This window comes from Crassostrea angulata, chromosome 9 (genome assembly GCF_025612915.1).
Source record: "Crassostrea angulata isolate pt1a10 chromosome 9, ASM2561291v2, whole genome shotgun sequence".
NCBI lineage: Eukaryota > Metazoa > Mollusca > Bivalvia > Ostreida > Ostreidae > Magallana > Magallana angulata.
In genome coordinates this window covers 37,902,134-37,916,887 of record NC_069119.1, presented here as the reverse complement: position 1 = coordinate 37,916,887, position 14,754 = coordinate 37,902,134, and the positions used below count along the sequence as shown (strand labels likewise).

Here is a 14,754-nt window from a genome sequence, read left to right as displayed (position 1 = left end):
TCCACTTCATTTCATATTATATAACAGCATCTAAAAGTTTCATAAGGTAATCTAAATTGTTTAAAAAGGGATGCCTGATCTGAATGAGGGAAAAGTAGGGTTTAGGATTAAAAAAAATTATAGTGTTTCAATATTACATTTTTGGCATTCTTTTCAGTGACGTCCGAAGCAAAATGAAAAGGGGGGGTGTAAACTTATCAAAAATCTTGACAAGCAAAAAAAATAGAATTTGGTTATGGTTATGTATAACTTTGCAAAAAAGTAGGGGGGACTAAGCCTCACCTAGCATCCCCCGTCCGATTCCGACGCCTACATGTGTGCTTTCAGAATAAACCTTGAGGCTTCCATTTTTTCTTGTCTGCCTGTACTTCAAAAATACAAATGTACACTTACGAGAAGTGATTTTTTTCTTCATTACTCTAGAAAAAATGTTAAAAGTTTGTTTGACATATTATGCAATAGCTAGTACATGCATTTTTGAAAGAAATATTTTCAAATTATTTATTTTCAAAATGTTAAAGATTTATTTACTAGGTGTTTGAAACTGTTTAAAAAGTGTCATGGCAACCAAAATAAGTATTACAGAGTGTGTACGGACATTGAATATCTTAATGAATACCAGTTATTTATAGTGGTTGAAACTATTCTTTATTCTTTTCTCATTCTCATATGACTTCAGAAAAAATCCTGTTTGTGTATGACTTTGATCACACGGTGATTGATGATAATAGTAATTTGTATTGTAAACGACTGGCTCCCGGCGGAAAGATACCCCAGGAGATCGAGGAGACCTACAGTGACCAGGGCTGGACCCATTTAATGGGACTTATATTTGATTACCTCCACAAACATGGCGATACGGAAAAACAGTACCGAAAATGCATGAACGAAATTCCGCTGACAGATGGCATGCGAGAACTCATCGAACACGTAGCCGAAAAAGGCCATGAATGTATCATTGTTTTCGATGCAAATTCGGAATTTATTGCTTGTATTTTAACTGAAACCGGTCCTAAAAATGTTTTTCTCGAGTGTATACAAATCCTGCCAAATATGACGCGGAGGGAAGATTGACAATCGAGTATTACTACACCCAGGACTGGTATAATATAAGTACTGTTAATCTGTATAAGGGTCAAATAGTGGTGGATCATAAAGAAAAACGGGAGCGGGAAGGAACACAATATCAGTGTGTCGTACTGGTCGGGGACGGAAATAACGACTTTTGTCCCGCACTCCGACTGTCAGAAAAAGATGTGGTCTGTCCGAGAATTAACTACAGGCTCTGGAAGAAGATCCAAAAGTTGAAGTCTTAATCAGAGGAAGGAAACGATGGACTGAAAATATAAGCTCAGGTCGTGAATTGGACTTCCGGATTGGAAATTCTAGAGTTTTTGAAAACACTGAATTGATAGCAACTAATGATTGATGGTTTTGGTGGTTATGGTGCAAGTAATCTTATGTGATTCAATGTTATACTTACATTGTAGATACAATGCTATTTCAACAAATTAAAAAGAAAATATGTATAATTATTGTTATTAACCTAAATCTCAAAAGTAAAAATTGAAATAAAAAGTTCTCTGCAATAGTATTCATTTGTCTGTCCATGGAAATCATTTACAATTACGAGTATGTACATGTCCTGGCTGTACCTGTAAGGATTGTTGTATTGTTGAGTCTTTCAGCTTCTATAGGGCCTTTTCATCTCTATTAAAGAATGTATATTGGTTATAAAAGTGTCTCTCTCTCTCTCTCTCTCTCTCTCTCTCTCTCTCTCTCTCTCTCTCTCTCTCTCTCTCTGTGTGTTTTATCATGTCGGTCACTATGTCCTAAACTTGAAAGTACAATTTGACATACAATTCTACTTGTCCAGAGAATTACACAAAGGTGCATAGTAGTGACAACAAAGTGCATATTCCAAAATATACTTTGTAAGAGGTGGGTGGGGGTTCAGGTGCATTGGGATAAGCTTCTTTGCCATGGAGAGGGGTCCAAGATCTGCTCTCATTAACATTACTACATGCATGTGAATTTGATAATATTTTTTTCTATTGTATGGGGGGGGGGGGGGGGGTTCTGACGCTGCCAAGATCCTCACATGCTAATACATTGGGATGGTGACAATTTTCTGTTGGTTGACAGTTTTTAAGGGTTTATTGGTATATTATATTATAGATTCACATTAAGGATAAAAGATCAAGTTTCATAATTTGATGTGGATTGACATTTTTGTGCTGGCACTTACGATAACCCTGATCATTCAGAGAAATTGAGCCACCTTGAATATCAATGATTTCATCCACATCAGCCATATAAAGTTCTATGGAATAATTCTTGGAATGACTTGATCACTGAATTTAGTTCGTCTCAATAAACTTCAACTTCAGACACAGTTTTTGGAAGGCAAGGGGCCCTTTATTTGCATACAATTGTTGTGTTGAAGCACCAAATCCACAAAACTTTTTCCAAGTGTTATGAGCACAGGCTTATTTCTTTTTTATAAATGTAGTATGATAATTTCTTGTGCTGTGATGAAACCTAGAGAATAGGAAATATTCTGAAGGTACCTCACTACACCTAGACTTTTACTTTTTAAGACACTACATCACAAGAAGGAGATTTAAATGTTTTGTTAAACTATTTATATCGTTCGATTGGGTTGTATGTTGTCGTATGTCAGTGGTTAAAGTATTAAATTCGGCTTCTGAACCGCAGATGAGTTCGAATCCGCCTGAAGCTTTTATTCATTTTTGAATAAAATTTTCGAAAATGTAATTGCACAATTTTTGCTTATTTTACTTTATATAAATACTTCTTATCCATTATGATATCTATCATAATCATGTAATTTTCTGCTGATTTGAGAAAAATTTAAAGGTGTAGTGAGCCGGGCCACCTTAGTAGGAAATATTTTTAGTGGTAGGTGACTGTGGGTTCGATTGATAATTCTGTTTGCCGAGGATCAGGATGGAGGGGGAGGGGTACCAATGCTTAATTTCAGTAACTTTGCAATGTGAAATTTACCGTGGCATTCTATATTGTAGAGGTTTGGACAATCTCCCCCTACTCTGTTTTATGTCAAATGCTGTTGTAATTAATCAATGGCCATTTGAACCAATCGTGCATCTTCACTGCTCCCACTACGGCAGAAACAAAATAGTAAACCGTCAGTTTGCTGAATGGCAGAGCTCCATCTTGTGTGTGTGTGGGGGGGGGGGGGGGGGGCGGGCGGGTTTGTATTTTACTGTTGTACGTGTATATCATGGATATACTTTCGATTACGTTTGTATAATTATACATTTTCAATCCCTTAACTGTCTTCTCTGAAATATATAATTTAAAATTACCTTTAGAACAATGGAATTCCTAAAAAAAAACAACTTTATATTTAGAAATTAAGATGCTTCCAAGGTTCATGGAGGGGGTGGGGGATTATGACAAGTTCTCGACTTCCTAAAGCACTTTACACTGCATTCAACTTAAATATGAGGACAGGAAACGCCGACTTTAAACCCTTATAGTAAGATATTAAGGAACACAACCACTTTTAGATTAAAATTGTATCGCAACAGACAACTTAACTTTAAAAGAAATGGGAGTGCTTTGTTCATTTTTTTTCACAAAATGTAAGTATATTTTAACTTTTAATCACACTGGCTTACATAATACTTTTTAGATAGTATTGTATATCTATAAGGATTATCATTATAAAAAAAATAGAAATGTCTCATATCAACAAAACTTTCTTTAAATCTACTAACCAAGAACAGCAGCGCGTTTGTCTTATTTTTCAAACCTCTTTAGAACCCCACCCCCACTACCACCAACCAGCCTCCCCCCCCCTGAATTACAAGTTCCTAAATCGATAAGTGATGATAATTCGATGTATATATTATTGATATAAACAGATGTGAGGGGATCCAGTACATGTCAGTGTAAGGGTGTGTCCGGTGGTGGGGACCTCACAACAGATGGCCATCAGGAGAGGGACTGTGAGGGACCAGCACACATCAGAGTCAGTGTGGGGTGTGACCAGTAGTGGGGACCTCACAACAGATGGCCATCAGGAGAGGGACTGTGAGGGGACCAGCACACACCAGGGTCAGTGTGGGGTGTGACCAGTAGTGGGGACCTCACAACAGATGGCCATCAGGAGAGGGACTGTGAGGGGACCAGCACACACCAGGGTCAGTGTGAGGGTGTGACCAGTAGTGGGACCAGCACACACCAGAGTCAGTGTAAGGGTGTGACCAGTAGTGGGGACCTCACAACAGATGGCCATCAGTAGAGGGACTGTGAGGGGACCAGCACACACCAGAGTCAGTGTGAGGGTGAGACCAGTAGTGGGGACCTCACAACAGATGGCCATCAGGAGAGGGACTGTGAGGGGACCAGCACACACCAGGGTCAGTGTGAGGGTGTGACCAGTAGTGGGGACCTCACAACAGATGGCCATCAGGAGAGAGACATTGGATATCGCGATAATGGTAGAGAAACAGGTAAGACACTAGTGTATATATGAGTATATAAATAGAGTAGGACTGAAACTGAGGAAATCAGATGTGGACAATGTTGTGGTCAAACAACCACTGAGTGATCATGGGATATTACAAAACATGCCGCTGACAATAGAACCTTGATTCCTTCTGACGTCATCAAGATATAGAGAGAAATCCAAACAGCGCTTCTCAAAATGACAGCTTCCATGTGTCTGTTATTATGTTCAGGTAGATAACAATTTATACATGGTTCAGGTAGTCAGGTAAGAGTTTTAATTCGATTTTTTTTTTCTCATATGCCTCCTCATTGGTAGACAAGATGATGGAACACCATACTAAATGGATAAGTGTGTCATGTTGTAAATTTTGAATTTACCGGGTGGTTGCAAATTATGGTGTTCCGATGGGGCCACTTCGACCTTCGAACTTACGCCTTTAGGTCGAGGTGCAAGAGTGTTCAGGCGCGACGGCGAAAGTGCAAAATGCGACAGCAAAGCGCGAAGATGCAAAGGCGAAAGTGAGAAGTTGCGAAGGCGAAGAAGCTATGTATACTATTATTGCACCTTTGCACTTTCGCCATCGCATTTTCACGCTTCACGTCACATCTTCACACTCTCGCTCCTTCACCTTCGCACTCTTGCCTTTGCAACTTTGCATCTTCAACCTAAAGGCGAAAGTGCGAAGGTCGAAGTGGCCCCATCGGAACACCATAGAAAACACAAAATTTACAACATGATGATGTAGATTTTGTATTTACTGCCACCCGGTAAATTCAAAATTTACAACATGACAAGTGCTTCCATAAATAAAATGCTTAAATAATATGACAGTAATATCAATATCTTTGATAAAAGTCTCACAGAAATTTAAAAACAAAGTCCATATGATCGATTCCCAAGAAAATCTCGAATAACATGTATTGCGATATTCACCGTCTCCCAATAGAGGTTGGTCACTGGAACAGTTTACACTGGCACAAAAGAGTTTGTAATTTATTTACTGTAAAATAGATCACATTGAAAACGGGTTCCACTACCTTTTAGAATGTAACATATTATCTTCGATTCGAAAATCTCAGCACAAAAAGACAATGTTCAATTATATACTCTATAGTTCTTTAATTTGTTGTAGAATCACAACTTTGAAAAATCTATATATTCATAAGTTTTTGAGATTGTCTATTCCTCACGAACATAATGATCTAGCATTGCTTGCCATTACGGTTTCACCGTTTGTATACATGTATATGTAAATATGTTTATATGACTTGTACCCATTACTATTTATTCTAAGGATTGGGAGAGTAAATGAATTGATTTCAAAGATAGCAAGTTTAATTGTTGGAGGAGCATGGTCCCGCCTCAAGTCTGAACTTCAAATGTATGTATTTTCTTAAAGGATTTGATCTGAGAACCGAGTGTTGGGGATGTTAAAATGTTTGTATTGTTGATAACTTCTACCATAAATGAGGGTTTTAAAATGAAATTCTACCCCAACGTGGTGAAAAATAATCCTAAATTCAACAACTGTTTAATAACACGCTTTCCTTAATTATCAGGAAATCTGCATTACGTCCTAGGACGATGATGAAGGCACGACAAAGTAGGAGGATGTTCATATAGAAACCAGGCGAGTGTAGCGGGCACCAGGGCCCCCACCCAGAGCGGCTGTGCCGTCTCCGTAAAGGGCCCTGGTGGACCAAAGCATGACGAGACTGAGAATCCTTATCAGACCATTCCTTTTTTAAAGCAAAACTCTTCTAGATCTTAAACCGCTGAATGGAATTCCAAAAAACTTTGTAGGTGTTAAGAAAACACTGTGAAGATGTTCATATAACCAAAAACCTTCGACTTCATTAATTTATACTGAATATAGTACATAATGAACAGTTTCTAAGCGCAACTCCTCGCAAACCGCTGCACGGAATTTTGTAAATCCTTATAGCTTTTTATATAAGGAATAAGGAATCATTCTTTGAGTATTATGAGGTGATAATTTCGGTCGGGGAGTGATCAAATCCAATAAAGCCCGAAGGGCTTTATGATAGATTTGATCACGCCCCGACCGAAATTATCACCTCATAATATTCAAAGATTGATTCCTTATTACTTATATTTTCATAATTTTAGGCCATCGTACGATTAAATCTTTAAATATAAATAAGCAAACCCCGCGTCATTTGTATTATGGGTTATATAGTACAAAATCGATACGTAGTGTTATCACAGAAATGTAAATATATATAATTAGGACATAATGTGTGAACGTGCATAATACCAGTAATTACTAATTCCATAATTTTTTGCATTTCTGTACATTTCAATTTATAATTTTATTGTCGTTACAAAAAAACCAGTATAAACATGCATGTCAGATTGCAGGAAAATTTGATATGATAGATTTTTGAGGAGTTATGTCCCTTTTAAAATCAAATCACTTTGTTTATAAAATACATATCCTGCTTTTTATACCTGATAAACCATCATACTGAGGTAGATTTACAATACTTAGATGATTATTTTGATCCATTATTGTTTTCCTGTTCTTTTGTAAACTGCACAGAGTCTGACTAATAAAAAAATATAACTATATGGATAGTTAAATGTATTTTATTCACTTTCATATGTACATCAAATGTGAATCAAAAATGAGATTACTTGGGAAAAAACATAACATGAAGCGCAAAAATGCAGTATCTGTGCACACACAAAAAACAGCACCAATGTAAAAGAAGCTGCTTTGACTTTCAGTTCAGGGATGACGTTAAAATCAATAGTATTCTCATATCTAGAAATGTCATTAAAAAACTGTTGTTTTACAGGGGGCATAGAAAGATTTTGTACTTGAGTTCGGACAACATTAAATTTACTTAATATTTCAATTTTTAATATTTAGGATAAATTTAAATAAATTAAACAAGCTTTGCCCCAGATGGATTAGATTTTAGCAATGTGCCATTTAACTGACTAAATTAAGGTGGATTTCTGTATAAATGTACATCTATAAAAGCTAGTCATCCCTATATTTCATGTTAACTCAGTTCAATGATCAATATCATATCTATCAGCTATAATTATTAATTTTAAATTATTAAAACATTGATCAAACATTTATGCATGTACTATGGTTGCATGTATTTGATCTTCTCAAATAATACTTTCAAAAACTTCAAGTTGACAGACATAAAGATAAAGGAAAAAGACATGGGTGTACAATATTGAATAATTGTATTTAGGCCTAACAAAAAATAAAATAGTTTGTTTCCGCTTTGATGCTGAAAAAAAGTAGGGTCGGTCGGTCAGAATTTTTTTTTATTTTTTCAAATATTTTTTTCCCTTTAATATTGCAGTATCCATACATGCCGGTTAGATACTGGCACTGCTGAATGGTATAAAATGAGAAATACTTTTAATATGATTCCTGACTAATAAGCTGGTCTAAAGAAAACACAAAAATGATATTATATATCAGATACTTCCTCTGCCAACGATGAGAGCATTATTAAAATCTACAACACATGGAAACATACAAAACGTTTGAATTACACTGATTTGAGAAGAGTAACTGCTTCAAGCGTTTTTGTGACCAAAATTTTGAGTAACTTTTTTTTCAAATCGGATAAAAACAAAAATAAACGATCTTCCATCAAAAATCCTTAAAAAAAGTTTTGAGTCGGGGGGTAAAAGCTAGGGTCGATCAGGAAAGCGGAAACGAACAATTTTTTTTCTTAGGCCTTAAGAAGACATAGAATTTTTAAATCAACATGTAAGTAAAACCAAGATACATGTAAAATTGATGAGAAATTTCATTTTAAAAACCAGTTCTCTGAGAAATCATTTACCCAAAACAACAGTTCATGTAAAGCTATAAAAAAAACTTCCGCTACATCACTGAATACGTCTGTTTAGAGCAGACTAGAGGTATAAACACACGGTCCGTTACATCACTGAATAAGTTTGTGTAGAACTATAAACACACGGTCCGTTACATCACTGAATAAGTTTGTGTAGAGCTATAAACACACGGTCCGTTACATCACTGAATAAGTTTGTGTAGAGCTATAAACACACGGTCCGTTACATCACTCAATAAGTCTGTGTAGAGCAATAAACACATGGTCTGTTACATCACTGAATAAGTGTGTGTAGAGCTATAAACACACGGTCTGTTAAATCACTCAATAAGATACCGGTGTCTGTCTCTTTAGGAAATATTTTGTCCGATTCCACCATAAACTGTGTTGGATGCTTTAAATGGAAAATCATGGTCAGGAATCCACAATGTTTGTATGAATTCCATAACATTCTTCATATCTAATGGTGAAAAAAAGACACAAGTACAAATCTAATCACTAAGTATTATTTATAATTAATTAATTATTTAATTTATCTCTGTAATCCAATTTCATTACATCCAATTTCATATTAAGCAACAGACAACCATGTTTGTATGATCACAAAGTGTGAAATAAACAGGAGTCAGTATTACAGTCCATGTGATTATACACTGGTCAATTTCAGCTGTATATGTTGAACAAAGTGACAAACAACATGTGTGGTTTTAAGAGCAGACTAGATTTGTACCGAAACATTTACAACCTGTCAATATCCAAGCTATCTCCATTCTACGGCTGATGTTGACCTAAACATGGCCTCCCCATCAGGACGGGGTCTGTGTTCATCTACAACAAGAGATTACTTAGCTGTTAATTGATAATCAACATCATACAGTATATATAAGACAGAGCTACATCTACAAATAAGTTAAACCTAATAACATTGACACAAGCTTTAATAGTTATGTAATTAATTAAATTATTTCAATCGACTTGTACTCGTTTCAAAACAAATTACAAATACATGTGTCACTATATTAATATCTGGTTTATTAATTACACTGACCTGTTATAAAAATGAACTAATTAGAATGACATGTGACTGCACATCTTATGATAAAATACATTCAATTTCTATTAATTTTAGACAAGCAAACAATGAATTTCAGTGACTGGTAGACAAAGCTAACCCTGTAACAATGAGTTGTTTATATTGACAAACAATTACAGATAAACAGTGTAAACGTGTCTTACATGTATCTTATTGACTGATAATTAACACGGACTGTGTGTCTTAGTTATCTATATCTAATTAATGTGAAGGATAATGACTCAGACTTACCTGTCATATCGTCCTGTCTGGTGATATACCTGTAGACACACACCTTGTTGTTGTACCCTGATCCGACCCAGAGACGGTGAGTGCTGACATCATAACTAAGGCTCCGTGGTCCACCCATCTCTTGTGATTTTGTTAGTAGATGTGACAGGAACTGACCGTCCTTGTCCAACATCTGTACTGTGTTGGTTCTATAATCACACACCAGGATGTGTGACAGCGCGTCAGTACAGATTCCACGTGGATCTAGTCGTGATCCTGCTGGATGTCCTGTGTAGGAGAAACGATGTCTTCCTCCACGCTCTGTCACCACTACAGCACAACGGTCAGACACCACGACATCCCCATTGTTGTTCTCTGTTATATAGTGAGGTACACTATACAGTCTCAGTCCTGTGTTGTCATGTTGTATGGTTTGTGTGAGTTGTCCGCTCTGGTTGTACCGGGTTACCTTGCCTGTCTTTGTCCTTGTATGTATATAACAAATCCCGACCAGTAGATCCCCAGTGGACGGGGACCAGTACACACACCGTGGTTCCCATGTAGAGTCTGTTCTCTTTATAAATGTGGTGGTTGTTTTCATATCCTTTGACAGCTTGTTGATGTAATAATTCCTATGTATATAAATCAGTTCACTCTCACTGTTCACTGTGTATGATCCTATTTTATAAATACTACATGAATCCTCCACACGATGTAGAGGGACACCTGTTGTGTCTGTAAAGATGAGATTGTTTCTATAACTGACCCAGACCCGGTCTGATGTCACACAGGAAATGTGATAACAAAGATCAACATCTGTCACTGTGATGGCGTGAAGTAACTCGGGGGGAGACATCAGTTTCAGCAGACACTGGTTTCCTTGCAGTGGTTTTTCTGTCCCTGGGGTTGGGATTCCACTCAGTGACTCCATCACATGACTTTGATCTACAAACATCAAACATAGAGTTCTAATTCTGTATTGTTACAAGGAGTAGATTAATTTAATTAAATACTATGATTTAAGTAAAATTTTATCAAACTCATTTAAATACTTTAAATGAATTTCTCTTGTATATATTAATTTCATAACCATGATAATGTTTACATTTTTTTATTTAAATAAGTTTGAGCATAAATAGAAATAAAAGTAATAAACTACATATGGTAACATGTACATACATGTAATAATGAATAACAATTACATGGATATATAACTAATAAATGAATTACATTCACAATGAAATAGATATAAACTGAATTAACAATTTAATATGACATGTGTGATATAACAAAAATAACTAAGGAATACTTAGATCTCACTGAAACCTGTATGATACCTAACACATATATACTACATCAATGATAATGACTCAGACTTACCTGTCAGAGCGTCCTGTCTGGTGATATACCTGTAGACACACAGCTTGTTGTTGTCCTCTGATCCGACCCAGAGACGGTGAGTGTTGACATCATAACTCAGGCTCCATGGTTCACCCATCTCTTGTGATTCTGTCAGTAGATGTGACAGGAACTGACCGTCCTTATCCAACATCTGTACTGTTTTGGTTCTATAATCACACACCAGGATGTGTGACAGCGCGTCAGTACAGATTCCACGTGGCTCTAGTCGTGATCCTGATGGAGGTCCTGTGTAGGAGAAACGATGTCTTCCTCCACGCTCTGTCACCACTACAGCATCAGACATATAGATAGAGTCAGACACCACGACATCCCCATTGTTGTTCTCTATTATAGATAGGTTCACTATACAGTCCCCTTCCTGTGTTGTCATGTTCTATGGTTTGTGTCAGTTGTCCGCTCTGGTTGTACCGGGTTACCTTGCCTGTCACTGTATAGTCATTTATATAACACATCCCGACCAGTAGATCCCCAGTGGACAGGGACCAGTACACACACCATGGTCTCCATGTAGAGTCTGTTCTCTTTATAAATGTGGTGGTTGTTTTCATATCCTTTGACAGTTTGCTGATGTTATAATCCTCATCTATATAAATCAGTTCACTCTCACTGTTCACTGTGTGTAATCCATTACCAGTAAATATATCATCACTCGGACTACATGAATCCTCCACAAGATGTAGAGGGACACCTGTTGTGTCTGTAAAGATGAGATTGTATTCATCACTGACCCAGACCCGGCCTGATGTCACACAGGAAATGTGAAAACAACGATCAACACCTGTCAGTGTGAGAGATTGATGGAACTCAGGAACAGACGTCAGTTTCAGCAGACACTGGTTTCCTACGCGTCGGTTTCCTCTCTCTGTGATTTGGATTGCACTCAGTGACTCCATCACATCCTCCTTGTTGAGTGACTCAGTCATGGAGAGCTGGCTGGTGTGGAGTGTAGGATGTATCTGGGGGAGGGCTGTCTTTATGGAGGAGAGGAATTGTAGCGGTCTGATTACTCTCCTCTGTTCATATATGTATACATATCTCTGTAGGCTGACAATATGTATGATCATTTCTTTCTTCTGTTTTAAACATCTGTGTTTGAAATCAAAGTCACAAAACACATTTTTCATGAAATCTTTTCTCACTATGTTAATGAGATTCTTCAGTGTCTGGGCCTTTGTTAACATCTCTGATTGATAGAGGGAGAATTCTGTGCGACAGGTTTTGAAATCAGTTTTGATTCGTGGCAGGAGAACAGGTCTGTGAAAGAGAGCTTCACTTCTGATGGTGTGAATGGTTCCTCTGTGTTGTTGTCGCTTTGTTTTATAGGCTGTTCTAACATTTGTCTTCTTGTGTTTTCTATGTGTTTGGCAATTATTACAGGCAGGAACTTCACAAGGTTCACAGTACTTTGTATAAACTTTGCTAGGATGTCTCACACAGATCTCTTGTGTTGGGATGTAGTTGATTTTATCACGGTGTGACACAACATCATGGTCTATTGTTTGGAGATCTTTTACATGGTTCTCTTTACACTGGGGACACAGATCACATAGACACGATACACAATAGTACTCTGTGTCCCCCGGACACTTAGAACACTGATGTACTTTACATGGAGTGCTTGCTTTTTCCATTGTGTGGAGGGACTAGGTCTCAAAATCACAACCTGTTTAATTAAAGATAAAGTGTTTTAAATGAAGTCAAACACATTCTTTCCACATATCAATATTAAATTTTATATGAAATTTTTTCATTTAAAACATGTTTCTTTAATGTAATAATATATCATTCCTACAAAGAAAATAATGATTCATCAATATAGCTCTGGTTACAGAAACACTCAACTTGTTAAAGAAATGGCCCAAAAATAATATGATTGACATGAGAGAGAGAGAGAGAAAGAGAGAGGAGAGAGAATTCTCTCTCTCTGACCTTCTCTGTAAAACATGCTATCTTGTTTTCTCTTTTTATCTCTCTATCCTTTTCTCACCCTCTAGAACATTTTTCAGACAGAATTCTCTCTCCCCTCTCTCTCTCTCTCTCTCTCTCTCTCTCTCTCTCTCTCTCTCTCTCTCTCTCTCTCTCTGTGGCTTAAGGTCAGACGACACGTTCCTCAATTTTAGATAACTTTTTCCAGGAATTTGTTAATGGTTTACTACTACTTTGATAAGCTTTCTTGCAAAAAATTAGGGTACCTTACTAGGCATTTCTGCAAAATACTAGAGTATGCAATTTCCTAATAAGTATATAATCTTCTTGAAAATACACTTGAATTGCTGATATAAAAATAAATACATATACAGCACAATTCACTAAATTAGAATTAGATCTCCGCCGGGGCGGGGCTTTGAACTCATGACCTCTAGAACCTATACGCTTCTGGCAGTGAGCAGCCATGGTTCTAACCACTCGACCATATGTACACATATAACCATATTTTGATCATTTTTAAAGTAATTATAAAATTAATATTTTTTATTGGAACTCTTTATTACGAGGAGATACAAAAAAGATTCTCGAGGAACGTGTCGTCTGACCTTAACATGTACTCTTGTTTCTTTTCTTTTATTCTCTCTCTCTCTCTGTGTGTGTGTGTGGCTTAACATGTACTCGTTTCTTTTCTTTTATTCTCTCTCTTTCTCTTTCTCTCTCTCTATATATATATATCTCAGTCTTTTATTGCTTAGCTTATTTCTCATTCCTTAATTCATTCTATATCCCTTTTCAATATTTTTCTGCTTTCGTACGTGCTTGCTTTCTCTGAGTGAAAGAGAGAGAGAGAGAGAGAGAGAGCACTCTCTCTTTCTCATTCTCTCTCTGACCTCTGTTAAACATGTAATCTTGTTTTCTCTTTCTATCTCTATCTATCTTTTTCTATAACATTTCCCAGACTATTCTCTCTCTTTGAGGCTTAACATGTACCCTTGATTCTTTTCTTTCAAAATCTCTCTCTCTCTCTCTCTCTCTCTCTCTCTCTCTCTCTCTCTCTCTCTCTCTCTCTCTCTGACTTAACTTATATCCTTGTCTCCTACTTTCATTCGCTTTCTCTCTTTTTCTCTGTACCTATCTCAGAATTTTCTTGCTTAGCTCATTTCTCATTCTTTCTTTCATTCTATATCCTTTTCTTAATATTTCTTTGCTTTCATACATGCTTGCTATCTATGAGAGAGAGAGAGAGAGAGAGAGAGAGAGAGAGAGAGAGAGAGAATTTTCTTCTCTCTCAATATATATCCCTAAGAATGTCCTTGTTTAGCTTGAACTCATGTTTTTCATTCCTTCTTTTATTCTCTATCCCTATTTCTTAAAATTTCTCTGCTTTTAACACAGTTGCTTACTCTGAGAGAGAGAAAGAGTTTCATTGCTAAACTTAATCTCTCTTTCTCTCCCTCTTTCTAACTTAACATAGATCCTTGCCTCCTTTCTTTCATTCTCTCTCTCTCTCTCTCTTTCTCTCTCTGTATATATCTCAGACTTTTCTTGCTAAGCTTATTGCCCATTCCTTCTATATCCCTTTCTCTGCTTTCATACATGCTTGCTTTCTCTGAAGAGAGAGAAAGAAAGAGAGAACAAATGGGAAAAGGGATTGAGTGACTGCTAAACATGTACCCACTCTCTATGATACTGGTCTCTCTCTCTCTCTCTCTCTCTCTCTCTCTCTCTCTCTCTCTCTCTCAATA

General features: G+C 36.8%; 1 protein-coding gene and 2 pseudogenes across 1 annotated transcript in view; 2 read left to right on the top strand and 1 right to left on the bottom strand.

Annotated features, from left to right (window-relative positions):
* LOC128163007 (pyridoxal phosphate phosphatase PHOSPHO2-like) overlaps nucleotides 1-14,754 on the top strand; it is a 178,333-nt pseudogene that overhangs the window by 143,849 nt on the left and 19,730 nt on the right.
* The window catches only part of LOC128162328 (uncharacterized), a gene marked incomplete at its 3' end in the record, with an annotated part of 151,666 nt that overhangs the window by 136,228 nt on the left and 684 nt on the right, over nucleotides 1-14,754 (bottom strand). Inside the window, 3 exon segments of the mRNA XM_052825474.1 lie at nucleotides 9,836-10,603; nucleotides 11,039-11,409; nucleotides 11,411-12,743. Coding sequence (XP_052681434.1) covers nucleotides 9,836-10,603; nucleotides 11,039-11,409; nucleotides 11,411-12,711 — 2,440 coding nt within the window.
* On the top strand, nucleotides 670-1,620 carry LOC128163008 (pyridoxal phosphate phosphatase PHOSPHO2-like; annotated as a pseudogene).